This window comes from Urocitellus parryii, chromosome 1 (genome assembly GCF_045843805.1).
Source record: "Urocitellus parryii isolate mUroPar1 chromosome 1, mUroPar1.hap1, whole genome shotgun sequence".
Lineage (NCBI taxonomy): Eukaryota > Metazoa > Chordata > Mammalia > Rodentia > Sciuridae > Urocitellus > Urocitellus parryii.
The window spans coordinates 207,284,282-207,299,628 of record NC_135531.1 but is presented as its reverse complement, the minus strand read 5'-3'; the positions used below and the strand labels follow the sequence as shown (position 1 = coordinate 207,299,628).

General features: G+C 38.4%; 1 protein-coding gene across 3 annotated transcripts in view; it reads right to left on the bottom strand.

The window, feature by feature from the left end:
• The window catches only part of Fmnl2 (formin like 2), a 281,047-nt gene extending 280,156 nt beyond the window's left edge, over positions 1-891 (bottom strand). For all 3 annotated transcript variants that reach the window (XM_026389145.2, XM_026389166.2, XM_026389156.2), the window contains exon 1: positions 368-891. In XM_026389145.2, coding sequence (XP_026244930.1) covers positions 368-484 — 117 coding nt within the window. In that variant the 5' untranslated portion in view covers positions 485-891. The remainder of the gene's footprint in view (positions 1-367) is intronic.
• Positions 892-15,347: the final 14,456 nt, after the last annotated feature.

Genomic DNA, 15,347 nt, shown 5'->3' with positions numbered 1-15,347 from the left:
GCCTTAGCGGCTCATCGCCCCCTCCTCCCGGGCCCGCGCCACCTTCCCTCCCCACACTCGCAGTACCACCCCGACACACGCGTTGCGAGGTGCCTCTCCCGCCAGACAATGGGTTCGGGGCTGGCCCGGCAGCCCGCTCCGAGCCCCTATCCCCATCCCGGCACCACAAGAGGTCTGAACGTGAGGTACTCGAGAGGGAGGGAGGCAAGAAGCAAGGCGGGGAAACCACAATGGAGTAGGTGAAAAGCCTCCCCCTTGGGACAGGAGGCTTGCTCCCCGCGCGGAGCGAAGGGGAGGGGGCGGAGGTCAGCTGCGCCGCCTGGCCGGGGGCCCGGGTCCCCGCGCCCCGCAGCCGACGCGCACTCACCAGCACGATGGCAAATCGCTCCTCCAGTTCACCTGGCTCGGGCATCGGCAGCTTCAAAGGCACGTTGTGCGCTCTGAAATCGGTCTGCTGAGAATCCATGCTCCCTGCGTTGCCCATGTCGGCTGCGCGCTGGAGTCAGGGGTTGCTCCGGGCCCCTCGCTCCCGTGTCGGAAATCACAACAGCTCCCGGCTGTCGACTCTCGCCCGCTGGCGGACCTGCCCTGCTCCCCGCCCTCCGCCGCGCCCCGGCGACTGTGCAGCGCACGCCTCTCCTAGCAGCGCTCCCAGCCCAGCCGCCCCCCGGCCTCCCTCATGCTCTCCGCCGCCCCAGCGCGGCCCCGGCCTCTTTTCCACAGGAGGGGTCGTCAGGGCGCCGGGCGCCTATGTGCATGTTGCTCCGCTAGCACACCGCCCCCTGCCAGCGATCGCGGTCAGCGGGCGCGTGCTCCCTCCTACTCGATCTCCCGCCGGGGCCGCGGCCGCAGCTGACACTTCCAGACCCCAGCCGGCCACCCCAAAGCACGTTCAAGGAACACCTCAGGCAGACAAATGCGGCTCCGCTCTCGCCGACACAATGCCCCCTCTCGCCGGCCCCCGCCCCCGGCCCAGCTCCGCCCACCGGCCCCGCAGACTGCCGGGACGAGTAGTTTCTGCCCTAACTGTCCGGACGCAGAAACCACGCCCGCTCTGAAGGGCCGCGCTGGGTTGGGACTGTTCGCAGCAAAAGCAAGCTAGACGCCTCTGGAGGTGGTTTATGTCACTCTTGATCTCCCACACCCCAACAGTAGAAATTAATACCTCTGGCACCTCGTATCTGACCCTTAGGCACGTTTGACAAGTAGATGAATGAACCCAGTCAATGGGTGAATGCAGGCATTCTGATTTAAATTCAGAAGATCTTTACTATTGGAAAGCATCTAGTTAAGAAGGGACTTCTAAAGTATTGCCTACGTTATTTAATAAACTGGGAGTGGGACCATGGGTGCCTTTGTCTTCTTTTTTTCTTCATATATGCCGTTATATGTTATTTAATGTGACTGAAATGTTTTATACAGAAATATATCATTTATGATATATGTAGTTAGATCCTAGGAATTGAGTAAGAAAGATTCAGTTCTACTAAAAAGCAAGCACTCATAGCTGGGTGCTGTGGCGCACTCCTGTAATCCCAGCGACTCAGTAGGCTGAGACAGAAAAATCACCAGTCTCGACAACTTAAAGATACCCTGTCTAAAAAATAAAATAAATATATTAAAGTGGCTGGGGATGTAGCTCAGTAGTAGTAATAATAAAACTCACCTGTCAAACACCTATTATGCTCTTATGTATGAGTTACTCTTTTCCATGGGAGGTGGGGGAGAGTGTTGCCCATAGTCTGCAATGCCTCCCAGTCTAGTAAAGAAGAAATTTTATACAAATAACCATATTTTCTATGAGATGAATAGAATGACAGTATCTTGGGAGACAACTCTTATTCCTCCAAAGCAAGCTTGTGCCAGATATTTTACAGAAAAGTCTGGGCCCAAGCCTGTCCAATAGTAAAGATCAGATGATTATTACCCATTATGAACCCTTGGAAATAGAAACATCCTTACTAGGTACCCGTGTAGTAGAATTCAAGGGCATCCGCCTGATTTACTTGTGGCAGAATTCCTGCATTTAGTTCTTTCATAGGGTAAGGTGGTGTTTCTTAACCCTTGTTTATTAGACTCACTTAGGGGAGCTTTTTGTTAAAACTACACACACGTTGGTCCCTGCATATATACCAGAATCTCCCTAAGCAGGAGCAAGTATATTTTTAACAGGGTCACGCTAGTAATTCTGATGTGCATTTATCATTGTTATTCCCATGATTAGGAGGAAGTGCATCTAGATGAAGTAATTACCACAATTCAGTCACCAAGGACCACATTTCATTTGGCTTTATAAACTCCAAGATAGATTGAGCATAGTAGATGCTCAATGACTTGTTGAAGTAACAGGAGACTTTCACCAAAAATGTAGAGAGCAGATACCCACAAATATATTGCATATGTATCCTAATAAATAAACCACTTCTAGACTGTTTTAAAAGGGGAGAGACTATAAAATTCTGAATAAATGCAATCTGTATTTCTAAAGTGAGACTCTATCAAAGTTAGTGACAGCTGCCACTGATCTAAGAGTAAACAGATACAGATAAACCAAACTAATGAAAATGAGTGAGAAAGAAAGCAGCTAACTAGATCAAGTGAGACATTTTTAACCCAAGAATGTATTAATTTTACTGTAATAATTGGGTCTGAATGACTCAAAAAATAAGCCCACCCAGAGAATTGCCCGTCTGGGCATAAAGTCTGGAATTCTTTTCTGTAGTCAAGAAAGCCTTTTTTATTACATTTATGGCTCCCTCTGGTCATATTTCTGCCAGTAACCAAGACCTTTTTCTCCCCTTCAGTCTTATCACATCTAATTTCTCTTATAATCTCACACTTTGAGAGAAGCCAAGGACAAAGTGTGCAAACTCATGAACCAAAAGTACTTTTTGGCCATTTCAAGTTTTGCCTTCTCTAATATTTGATTGTTATTTATAACTATTATTAAGAGTAGAAATAAACATTCCATAGGATTGTGAAATTCCTGAGGGAATTAATCAACATATCAGGAAAATTTTTGTTTTGGTGTGAGCACAATGACAAAGAAAGGGGAAGACATTTCTATTACTTAGACAGTAGCACTTGTCATCCCCACAAAATTAAAGTCAGGCAATCATTTTAAACTACATATGCCATTTTCTGACCACTAATATATATGATTTATTATGGCCAATGTTGTAAAATATGGAAAAAAGAAATTGTCTTTTGAAACTGTCTATTCAGAGTTGGAGATGTGATAGTTGATAGAGTTCTTGCCTAGAGGAGACAAAGCCCTAGGTTCAATTCCCAGCACCACCAAGAAAAAAACAAAAATCTACTCAACTGAAATGTTAGAACATTCCAAGCATCAAGAATTTGGAAGCTATGCCAGGGATGGCTTGGTCAGGGATACCCCAAAATGATTGTGATTGCTTTCAAAGATACTCTTTCATAACAAATACTCCTACAAGATTAGGAGGAGTATTTGAGGGATTGAAACTGTTTTATGAGTATTTCCTCAAGTTTTAAGTGTAAGGAACAGCTTTATAGCTAAGTTTACTTATTATCCTAAAAAGGGAGTAATAAAACCCTAAAATTCTCCTGGTTTGTGTAGTTATGTAGAAATGAGGTAAGTGATGTGATAAACACAACCACTGATAGTCTCGGATCAAAACTGTGAAATAGTAGTGTATCCAAAATTGTAGCAGGATTGTTACTGACCAATATATATCTGCAAAAGTTTCATGATTCACCTATTCATCTACTTTCATTTGAAAAGTAGTTATTGAGAACTAATCAAGAGATACTGCTCTCAATTTTAAATAATGTTTAAACCTGACTTTTTCAATTTTTGCTTTAGATAGCCTTCTTCAAACAATGAACTGACAAAAACATATCTCAACTCTCCAATTCCCCCCTCTCCTCTTGAGCCAATTAGAAATGCTTTTGTCATCCAATTAATAATGGCTTTAATAGTTTCTTGATATTTTTCTCATATTTCAAGAAACCTGAAGAAAGGTGGCTGCTAATATTTGTTCAGAAACTCCATAAAACTATGACTAGTATCTGTGTGATGCCTGGGTCCTTCCTAGGTGCTTACAAAATAGCTGCCAGAGTGCTATGATTCAAGTCTGTATTCAGGGTGGGATGTAAGGTAAAGAGACAACATTGTATAAGTCTAAACTTCCCATGCAAAAAGGAATTCTCCTAGCAGACAGCTTTCCAACTTGAACTGCAACATGGGCTCATTCCTGGGTCTTCAGTGTGCTGACTCACTAGCAGATTTTGGATTTGCCAGTCTCCATAATCATGCAAGCCAATTTCTTAAAATAATCTCAGCATCTCTCAAAATAGATCAGAGATATAATTCCTTCTTGCACAGTATACACATGGACTATCTATATATGTGTATGTGTGTATGTGTGTAGAGAGATAGGGGAAATATAATATGTATACAATACACACACACTCACACACATTTCTCTGGAGAACCCTATATCAATTAATAAAAAAGGCTAAATGATTTCTTGCTAATATCAGGCATGAAGAAAAAATATCTGCTCTTATAATTTTTATTCAATATTTATTTACTATTGTCCTAGAAATTCTAGCCTGTGTAATAAGACGAGAAAACAAAATTAAAGGTATTCAGTTTCAAGCAGAAATAGTAATCTGTCTTTATACACAGATGACATGATTTTCCACATAGGAAATTTTATGGAATAGAATCTTTAAAATAGCAGCCAAAAGTAATATTTTAGTTTAACAAGGTTTCTAGATATAAAATACACAAGCCTCAAATAAATGTATTACTACATAGTAGGAATAAACCTTCAAAATATTTAAATAGACATAATATTCATAATAGCATCAAAAACATAAAATACTGCTGGGCACAGTGGTACATACCTGTAATTCCAGTGGCTTGAGAGGCTGAGACAGGAAAATCATAAGTTCAAAGCCTGTCTCAGCAAGGATAAGATGCTAAGCAACTCAGGGAGATCCTGTCTCTAAATAAAATACAAAATAGGGCTGAGATATGGCTCAGTGGTTGAGTGCCTCTGAGTTCAATCTCTGGTACATCCCCAGCCCCACAAAAAAAAAAAAGAAAAGAAAAAAAAATATATATATATATATACACACACACACATAAAAATTTTTATGTAAAAAAATCTCATGTAAAATTTGAAAGAGAAACAAACTGATCTATAGAGATGGAAAGCAAATCAGTGATTGTGGAAGGGAGGAAAATTGGGATGCAGGAATTCCAAAGATTCTCAGAGCACTTTTGGGGGTGTTGGATATGATCATTAACTTGATTATGGTGATAGTTTCACATATGCCAAAATCATATTGGACAGTTTAAATATGTACTATCCTTTTATTATTAATTATACTTCAAATACACACACACACAACACACACACACACACACACACACACACACATATATATATATATATATGTATGTATGTATATATAAAATACTTGGGAATAAAGCTGACAAAAGATGTACAAGACACAAACCCTGAAAACCACAATATATTGTATCCAAAGATTAGGAGATGTATTATTTTTAAGATGACAATTTCCCCAAATTCAACTACAGATTTCATGTATTCCAAAACTAAATCCCATAAGACTTTTTAAACAGAAGTTGGAAAGCCAATTCTAAAATTCATGTGAAAATACAAGGACCTAAAACACAGAAAACAACTTGAAAAAGAACAACGGGTAAGGACTAATGCTACCTGATTCCAAGACATTTCACAGCTATAGTAATCAAGAGAGTATGATTTTGGCATCAAGATAGGCAGGTAGGTCAACAAAATAAAAATGAAGAATCCAGAAATATGGTCATAGATGTATGGACAATGGGTTTTAAATAAAGGAGCAGTGGCAATTGAATGGAAAAAAATATAGTCTTTTCAGCAAATTATTGTGGAACAACTCAATATCCACATGCAAAAACTGAACTTTGATACATACCCATACTATTACAAAGCAACTCAAAATGGATTATACACCTAAGTGTAAAATCTAAAACTATAAAACTTTAGAAGACAATATAAGAGGAAATCTTTGTTACCTTGGATTAAGCAAAGATTTCTTAGACATGTGTGCAAGAAAAAAAATTAATAAATTAGACTTCATCAAATTTAAAACATGTACTTTCTTAAGGACACAATTAACAAAACAAAAGAAAATGCAAAGCAGGAGAAAATAACTGAAAAATTGAAAAATTATATATATATAATAAGGGACTTGTGCCCAGACTACATGAAGAATTCTCAAAACTCAAAATAATGGACAAAATATTTGAACAGATGCTCAAGGAAATATACACATGGTTAATAATCACATGAGAAAATGTTCAACATCATTCCTCATTAGGGATATGCAAATTGAAATCACAGTGACACCCCACTACAAACAATTAAAAAGAACATAACAAGGAGCTGGAGTTGTGGCTCAGTGGTAGAGCACTTGCCTTGCAAGTATGAGGCTCTGGGTTCGATTCTAGCACCACATAAAAATAAAAAAAGGAATTGAGTCTATATATAACTAAAATATTTTTTAAGAGAACATAACAAGTATTGGAGAGAATAAGGTTAACTAGAACTCTCAATCACCTCTGGTGGGATTGTAAAATGATATAATCACTTTGGAAAAATAGTTGGGTAAAATGTAAACATTTTGGTCTGGCACAATGGCTTCCACCTGTAATCCTAGCTATTCTGGAAGCTGATACAGGAGGATCACAAGTTCAAAGCTAACCCTTTAAGAGACCCTGCCTCAAAATAAAAATTAAAAAGGTCTGTATATATAGTTCAGTGGTAGACTATCCCTGAGTTTGATCCCCCACAAAAAGGCAGCAGCATGCACCCTACCATATGATCCAGCTATTTCACTTGATATTTACCCAAAAAATATGAAAACATAGGTCCATATAAAGACTTGCTGTTCATAGGAGCTTTACTTAGAATGATCAAAAATAAATCAACTCTTGGGGTTAGGGATATAGCTCAGTTGATAGAGTGCTTGTCTCGCATGCACAAGGCCCTGGGTTCAATCCCCAGCACCAATAAATAAATAAATATATATAAACTCTTCATCAATAAATAAAGGAATAAGTAATTGTGTCATATTTCAAACAGTGAAATATTACTCATCATTCAAAAGTTTTGTGACCCATTGATACATGAAGTATAACTGAATCTTAAAATAGTTATATGGAATAAGAAAATACTCTAAGATACCATCTCACTCCAGTAAGAATGGCAGATATTATGAAGACAAATAACAATAAGTACTAGCAGGGATGTGGGAGAAAAGACACACTCATACATTGCTGGTGGGATTGCAAATTGATGCAGCCAATATGGAAAGCAGTATGGAGATTCCTTGGAAAACTTGGAATGGAACCACCATTTGACTCAGCTATCCCTCTCCTCGGTCTATACCCAAAGGACTTAAAACAGCATACTACAGAGCACAACCACATCAATGTTTATAGCAGCACAATTCACAATAGCTAAACTGTGGAACCAACCTAAATGCCCTTCAGTAGATAAATGGATTAAAAAATGTGGCATATACACACAATGGAATATTACTCAGCAATAAAAGAGAATAAAATCATGGCTTTTGCAGGTAAATGGATGGTGTTGGAGAAGATAATGCTAAGTGAAGTTAGCCAATCCCCAAAAAACTAATGGCGAATGTTTTCTCTTATATAGGGTGACTGACTCATAGTTGGGTAGGGAGACAGAGTATGGGAGGAATTGACAAACTCTAGACAGGGCAGAGGTGTGGGAGGGGAAGGGAGGGGGCAGGGGGTTAGCAATGATGGAGGAATGTGATGGACATCAATATCCAAAGTACATGTATGAAGACATGAATTGGCTTGAACATAATTTATAGAGAGAGATATGAAAATTTATTCTATATGTGTAATAAGAATTGTGATGCATTCCGCTGTCATATATTTAAAAACATAAAACCAATAAAAAAATAAAAAAAAGAAAAGTCAGGTTTTAAAAAGTATATATACTATATAAATCTATGTAAAATTTGAGAGAGAATACAAACTAGAATACAAAACAGAGACAGAAAGCAAACCAGTGATCGTGGAAGGGAGGAAAATTGGGATGCAGGAATTCCAAAGGTTCTCAGAACACATTTGGGGTGCTGGATATAATCATATGGTGATGGTTTCACATATGCCAAACCTATCATATTGGACAGTTTAACTATGTGCTGTCCTATTATTATTATTTATACTTCAATAAAACAATTGCAAAAAGTACTGTTAAGACAAGTCAAAGACAAAAATTTCCTCCATTCACTTCCTTTAAGAAACTTAGAACGCTTTAACTACAATTTCTCCTCTTCTACCTTTCATGTTAATGTTGTCTACTGCAACATGCTACTAAATCAGTGAGGGTTACTGCAGGTAAAATTGAGTTGGCATGAAATCATTACACAAAGACAGAAAGTGCCTTTTTCTTGGGGTTCAATGGCAGCTCTCAACCTTAGGGGGTCCATTGGAAAGATAGAGCTTGTACCTGGATTCTTCATTTTTATAAAGGGGGACACAAAGAGAGGTTCCATGGAATGTTCTTTCCAAATAAGGCAAACGGTCAGGCTTCAGGGGGTTGAGTCTAGCTTCATGATGTCTTGTGGTCAGTAGATTGACATCTTGGCAAGTCATACCCATCTCAGGTGCTGTGTGGGATCAAAGGCAGATCCAGAGGAAAGTGCCCACATGTGTTGCATAGCCCAAAGAGCATGCAACATCAGGCCAGGCCTCTCATATACCCAAATGCTCATAGTTCACACACACACACACACACACACAGCCCATGGCTGGCCCGAAATAGTTGTCTATGATTTTCACTCCTCTTTGGTTTTAATTCTTATTCACATTGGCCATTGGGAGTAATAATGCCAGCATGATCAATCCTTGTTTAGATTTAGATTTACCAATGTGTTTACAAATTCATTTGCATGTGTGCATTGTGGGGGGGGGGAGAGAAGGAGGGAGAGAGATACTGAGGATCTACCCCCAGGCTTTTTACTTTTTATTTCGAGATATGATCTCACTAAATTGCCCAGGCTGGCTTCAAACTTGCAATCCTCCTACCCCAGCCTCCTGAGAGTCTGGGTTTACAGGTATGTGTCACCTCTCTATGCTCATTTACTTTTTTCATGCTTCTTCTTTTTTTTTCTTATTTCTTTTTCTTTATCCTGAAATACATTCTGGTAATGTTTCTTTCAATGAGATTTTGGGGTTGCAAAATTATATGACATTTTTGCCCTCAGTCTTGAATACATTCTATTTGATTATAGAATTTTAGCTTGAAAAGTCCTTTCCCTTCCCATCCTGAAGATATTATATTATCTCCTATCCCTTTTGGTGATAAGAAAGCTACTGACAGTCTAATCACAGCTTTTAAAAATACATATTTAATCTTTTGCTCTCTGGTTTCTTTTAATATTTTTCCTTATCTTTGATTTTTCTACAGTTTTGTGTCAGTGTGTCTTATAGATCTGTTTTTCTTGGTCAGGACTTAGCTTGCTTCCTTATTCTCTTCAGTTCTGAAAAATTCTTAGTTATTTTTTGTCTTTTAAATTGTTGTCTGTGTCACATTTTTTTCTTCTTTCAAAACACATCTATTGATCTTTATCTGTGGTTTCTCAACAATTTTTTCATGTTTTTCATATTTCTATCTCTTGTTTTCATATTTCTATCTGCATATTGTCTGATTTCCTTACAACTTCCGGTACAGAAATGCTTCTTGTATTTAAAGCCTCCTCTTTTCCTTATTCATTTCATTAGTAATATTTTGGTAGATGTTCCAGTTGAGCTTCTGTTAGAAGTCCTGTTCTTTTTCAAGTTTATCTTTTCTCTTCTCATATTGTTCTACTTTTTAGTTGTGGTTTATAGTTCTTCTTTCTTAGTCTTTTCCATAAGATTAAGAGACTTTTGAAAAGAAGACAAAATAATAATCTAGAAATATATATTCTGTTCTTCTGGATAAACATTTATGATCTGCTTCTTTTTTGTTTAATAGTCATTAGGAATCCTAACTGTATCTTAACTAAATAGTGCCACCTTTGTAATTTAAAAAATGTCAGTAGATTCCAACCCCTCCAACATTGTTCCAGTTAATTATTAACTATTTATAAATTTAAAAGTGCCAGCTCAGTCTGGAGTGTAGCTCAGTGGTATGGCACTTGCCTAGCATGCACCAGGCTCTGGGCTTGATCCTCAGCGCTAGGGAAAAAAAAAAAAAATTTCAGATTTTATCTATATTCCTGAGATATCACCTAGTTTGGAGGATACATAACCTCCAAGTTTGGGAAAAATTCAAAAAAATATTTTGAATAATTTAGAAATATCACAAACTTATAAACTTAATTTTATTTATATAAGTATAATATACATTTGTAACACATATATGTTGTGAAAAGAACATGCTAAAGCTTTTTTTTGGGGGGGGAGGTATTGGTAATTAAACCCAGTGTGCTTAAAGGCTGAGCCATATCCGCAAACCCAGCCACGCCTCCCCCCCCACCCCGCCTTTTTTTAAGAGACAGGTCTCCCTTAGTTGCTTAGGGCCTTGAAACTAAATTGCTGAGGCTGGCTTTGAACTCACAATTCTCCTGCCTCAGCCTCCCAAGCTGCTGGGATTACAAGAGTGAACCACCATGCCCAGCTCTAAAACTTCTTTTAAAATAGCTTATATAGTAAATAGACATGTCTCTAATGGGATCAAAACACATTGAAAATTATAAGTTACTGGTAAAAGAGGAAAAAAATAGGTAAAATTATGAGACCTTCTGAATGGGCTCTCAAATATTGGTACCTGGCCCCTACCTTGCTCCATCAGTTGGTCAGTTTAAAGATAGCTGAATTTGGTGAGATTATTATTATATTCTAGAAGTAATTTGAGATGTTCTGAATGCTTCTCTGTGCAAAAACAAACAAAACCCCCACATATATCACAAAATGCAGGTAGCATTATCACCCACACTCCCTCTCCATCTTGCATTCCTGTACTTTACTGCATCATCCAAAATCCTCCTTAATAGCCCACCTTAAAAATAAGTGGGAGAATCTTACAGCCTGTGATATCAGCAACAATGGCAACAACAAAGGAATGTGCTGCTGACTTACAGCATTTGTCTTTATTTCAAGGAGTCCTCTTAGCTTAACTGTCATCCAGGAGGCCAAGAGTTCCTGAGCTAGGCTGCGTTGGAAGCCTGGGATGCCCCATCTACACCTGGCCTCCTTTGCAGATAAACACAGAACTCACAGTCTTCAAGGCCATCCATCTGGCACCTTTCAACAGTTCCCAAGTCTAAGAAAACAAATCCTTTGAAAAAAGAGTTCTTAAAACAAGAAAGCTCAAGGGGGCATTTTTGTTGCTGACTGCAACCACTTCAACTAGAATAAACTGCATTGGGGTAACAAGATAGAGAATTGAGTTTGCAGTTCCACACATATATAGTATACATATTACAAATACTAATTTTAAATTTTATTTACTTTTCTCATTTGTTCTCTGGGTGAGTCAATTTTTTAGGGTAGATTTATTTCAGATCTCAAGATGTGAATCAATCATATTTTCTGAAATCAGTCCTTTCTTGCTCAACCCAATTTATGAGAAGTTATTTTTTTCTTTTCTCTCTTGTTGTGTTTAGTTCTTTTGAAGAAAATTTCACAGACCCATAATTATTCCATCCACTGAATCAGAATTCCTTGACTTGGAATTTACATTCTGGAAGCTAGTATGAAGAAAAGAAGAGGTACTTAGTAGATTTGACCCCTGTCTATCTTGCTTAGTACGTGATCATGGGGGAATTCATTAACCACTTTAAGCCTAAGTTAATTTATCTATAAAACTGAAATAAGTACTTACATCAGCAGTTAATTATTAAGATTAAGGGAAATAACTTACATGAACCAATCATCAGCATCCTGCCCAATGTATGGTAGATATTCAGTAAGAAACATTTTCTTCCTTCTGTTCTTTTTTCAAGGTGGTGATGAATTTAGTCTTGAGTGTATTACTGAATACATGAAATTTTCTGCAGTACCTGACAAGGTAAAAAGGAGGATATGTAAACACATGTGACTTGTGTTCTAATTGCTCAGTATAAAATAATCAGGAAGTTTAATGCCACTATTGAAGCAATCCAAACAGTATTTTCCAAACCTACTTGATAATAAGATTTACCTGGGATGTTTGTTGAAAATGCAGATTCCCATGTACCTTCCCTAGAAATTCTAATTCAATAGGTCTAGGCTGAGCCTTAGGATCTGTTTATTAACAAAAATCCCAGGTGGTTCCTTTTTCAGGCCAGCTTAGGAAACATTGATTAATTACTTGAGAGTGGGGAAATGATTCATCTGCAATTAAGTAATAATGCCCCTATGTAAGGAACAATGCCAACTTATTTTAAAGCCATTGAAAGATTATAGTATAAACACTGCTCTAAAAACTAAATTAGCTGTTATTTCAATCAGAAGGATTGTTGCTCTTAAAATATATTTGTATAAACTTTTAAAGTTTTTTAAAATGTCATCAGTTCTTCATATTTGGATTTGTTATAACTTTTAGCTTTTGGAGGAGAATAAAACATCCATTGATCATGGGTTTAATTAAGTAAGTTGTCTGATTATATAATTACTAGTTTAGGGGAAGCTTTGTCAGATGTCCAAAGATTGAGGTGGAATTTTGGTTATGCAGGTCTCTTCCTGCATGTCCCCCTTCACATTTATAAACAAAAATAGGCTGAAGAGATGCCAATCATTACATTCTGCATGGAAGAAATTAAATTGTCCAGAGCTACTGTTACTTAGACCATTTTGATTTTATCAAATTAATATTACTAACAAATGTTTATTGCATTATATCATTCCAGTTGCAGTCGTTTTCCAGGAGCAATTAAGATCAAAGAAAGTTCACTGGTGGAAGAAGAGGGAGAGGGCTGGGCAGCTAATTAGTACAACTAAAAGATCTCCCTCAAAGGATCCAGCCCTTTTCCCTGCTCTGTAATCACTAGTCACAAACACCTGCAGAGCTCATCTTCTCTCCAGAGAGCTGAACTCCACTAACCTAATGCATCTATATTAGAAAAGTGCTGATCACAAGGGCCAGATAGGCCTCTTTCAGCTCCAGTTTTTGTTGCCTGATTGTTTTGTTCCATCAATTTTAGGGAATGAGAGGTGTATAAGATTCTTAAGGAAATCACTTAACATATTGAACTGAAATGCAAGAAGAAAAAAACTAAGCCCCTAAAGATATATCTGCATTTATATCTAGAGATATACTTTTATTCCCCTTAAATTTCTTTTATACTGACAATGATTAAAAGTAGGAATTCAAAATATTAAAAATGCAATGGCGATATGAGAGATGTATGGCTCTGAACAAACTATTCTGTAGTGAAACCTACTTTTTTTTTTGTCTATCACCCCCCCCTTCTTGGAAGAGCACCCCTTCTTTATCAACTTCCCCCTCTCTCCATGCCATCCTACTATGAACAAAAGAGTGGCCATAGTTCTGAAGCTCTCAGTTGACCTGGTGAGAGGTGGGAATCTAACTCTGGTTTAGCAATGACCCTTTCTCCCTCTCTGATGTTTGGACTTTGGACTAAAAGTATCAAGTTACCTTCTCTGAGTGGCTGAAGCTGTACACCATGAAGTGAAAATGTGGTTGCTGGCAAAGGAGATTGATAAGCAAAAAGAAAAGAAGCAGATGTAAATTATGTGCCAGAGTAAGAAATGGAGAGAAAGACCTACCCAGAAAACCTTTCTATGCAAGAATAAGGCAGGAAGTTGGTAGTTTTTAAAAATCTCTAAGTCTCAGTTTCCTTGTCTGTAAAATAAGGACAATAGTAGTATTTATTCCAAGTGGGTTTTGTGAGGAATAACTATGATAATTCATGTTGAATATATATTTGTTTCATAAATGACTAAACACTAGACTCAATACATGCAAAGTGTCAAATAAATATCAGCTATTAAGTGCTTATAGGACTGGACACAGTGGCACTTACCTATAATCCCAGCAGCGGCTGGGGAGGCTAAGGCAGGAGCATCATGAGTTCAAAGCCAGCCTCAGCAAAAAGCAAGGAGCTAACAACTCTGTGAGACCCTGTCTTTAAATAAAATATAAAAAAGGTCTAGGGATGTGGCTCAGTGGTCGAGTGTCCCTGAGTTCAACCCCCCATACCAAAAAAAAAAATGTGCCTATAGGAATGGGGCTAAGAAATAATAAGTGGCAGAGTGGGGCCCATATTCAAAGGACATGATGCAACAATTTCTGGCACTGCTTCTTGGGAAAACATTTCTTAAATTAAATTGACAGCTGGCTAGAATTTTAATAAAAGCATCAAAAAAAAAAAACCCACAAAGGATGGCAAATAGTGGCCCATAATTGCTCTGGTCCTAAAGAAAAGCCGGTGCCAGTGTTAATAATAATAATAATAAATAATTTACCCTGAGAGCTAACCATGGGCTGGGTAGGAACCTAAACAGTTTATATGTGATGTTTTTAACACTCCTGTACTAGGCATCAGGTTTTTTTCTTATTCCTTTTTTACAGATTAGGGAGGATACGTACTGTTAACTGAGAGCTGGGTGTTCCCAGTGCCTCCAAAGCCAGTAGCCAGTGTATTTAAGAAGTGGCTATTCCTCGCCCTTCATCACTACTTCTGTCCTCGGTTAACAGAACCTTGCTAGGTTGGAGGAAAGGCCATTTCCACACTACAGGAGTTTATCTTGAGCTAGAGGAGCATATTTCACTTTCCTAGGCTGCTTTCCCCCTTGCTCTCTGAGTGTGAGTATGTTCCACAGTTCCATTTCAACCCTCCACTTTCCACTCTGTGATGCTCCAAGCAAGTCGCCTGTCTCCCAGTAAGAAGCAAGCGTGGAGTTTTGTTTAACACAGAATTGCCATCAGAATCAGGATTTCTTTCCTGATTGGATGGGGAGGGGTACCAGGGATTGAACTCAGGAACACTCAACAAATGAGCCATATCCCAGCCCTATTTTGTATTTTATTTAGAGACAGGGTCTCACTGAGTTGCTTAGCACCTCACTGTTTCTGAGACTGGTTTTGAACTCACAATCCTCCTGCCTCAGCTTCCTGAGCCACTGAGATTACAGGCGTGCACCACAGAGACTGGCCAGGATTTCTTTCTTTTTAGCCTTATTCTATATGTGATTCTTTTTTTTTTTTTTTTTAAGCTTTTACTTTTTTTTTTAAGTTGTCCATGGACCTTTATTTTATTTATTTACAAGTGGTGATGAGGATCGAACCCAGTGCCTCACACATGCTAGGCAAGCGCTC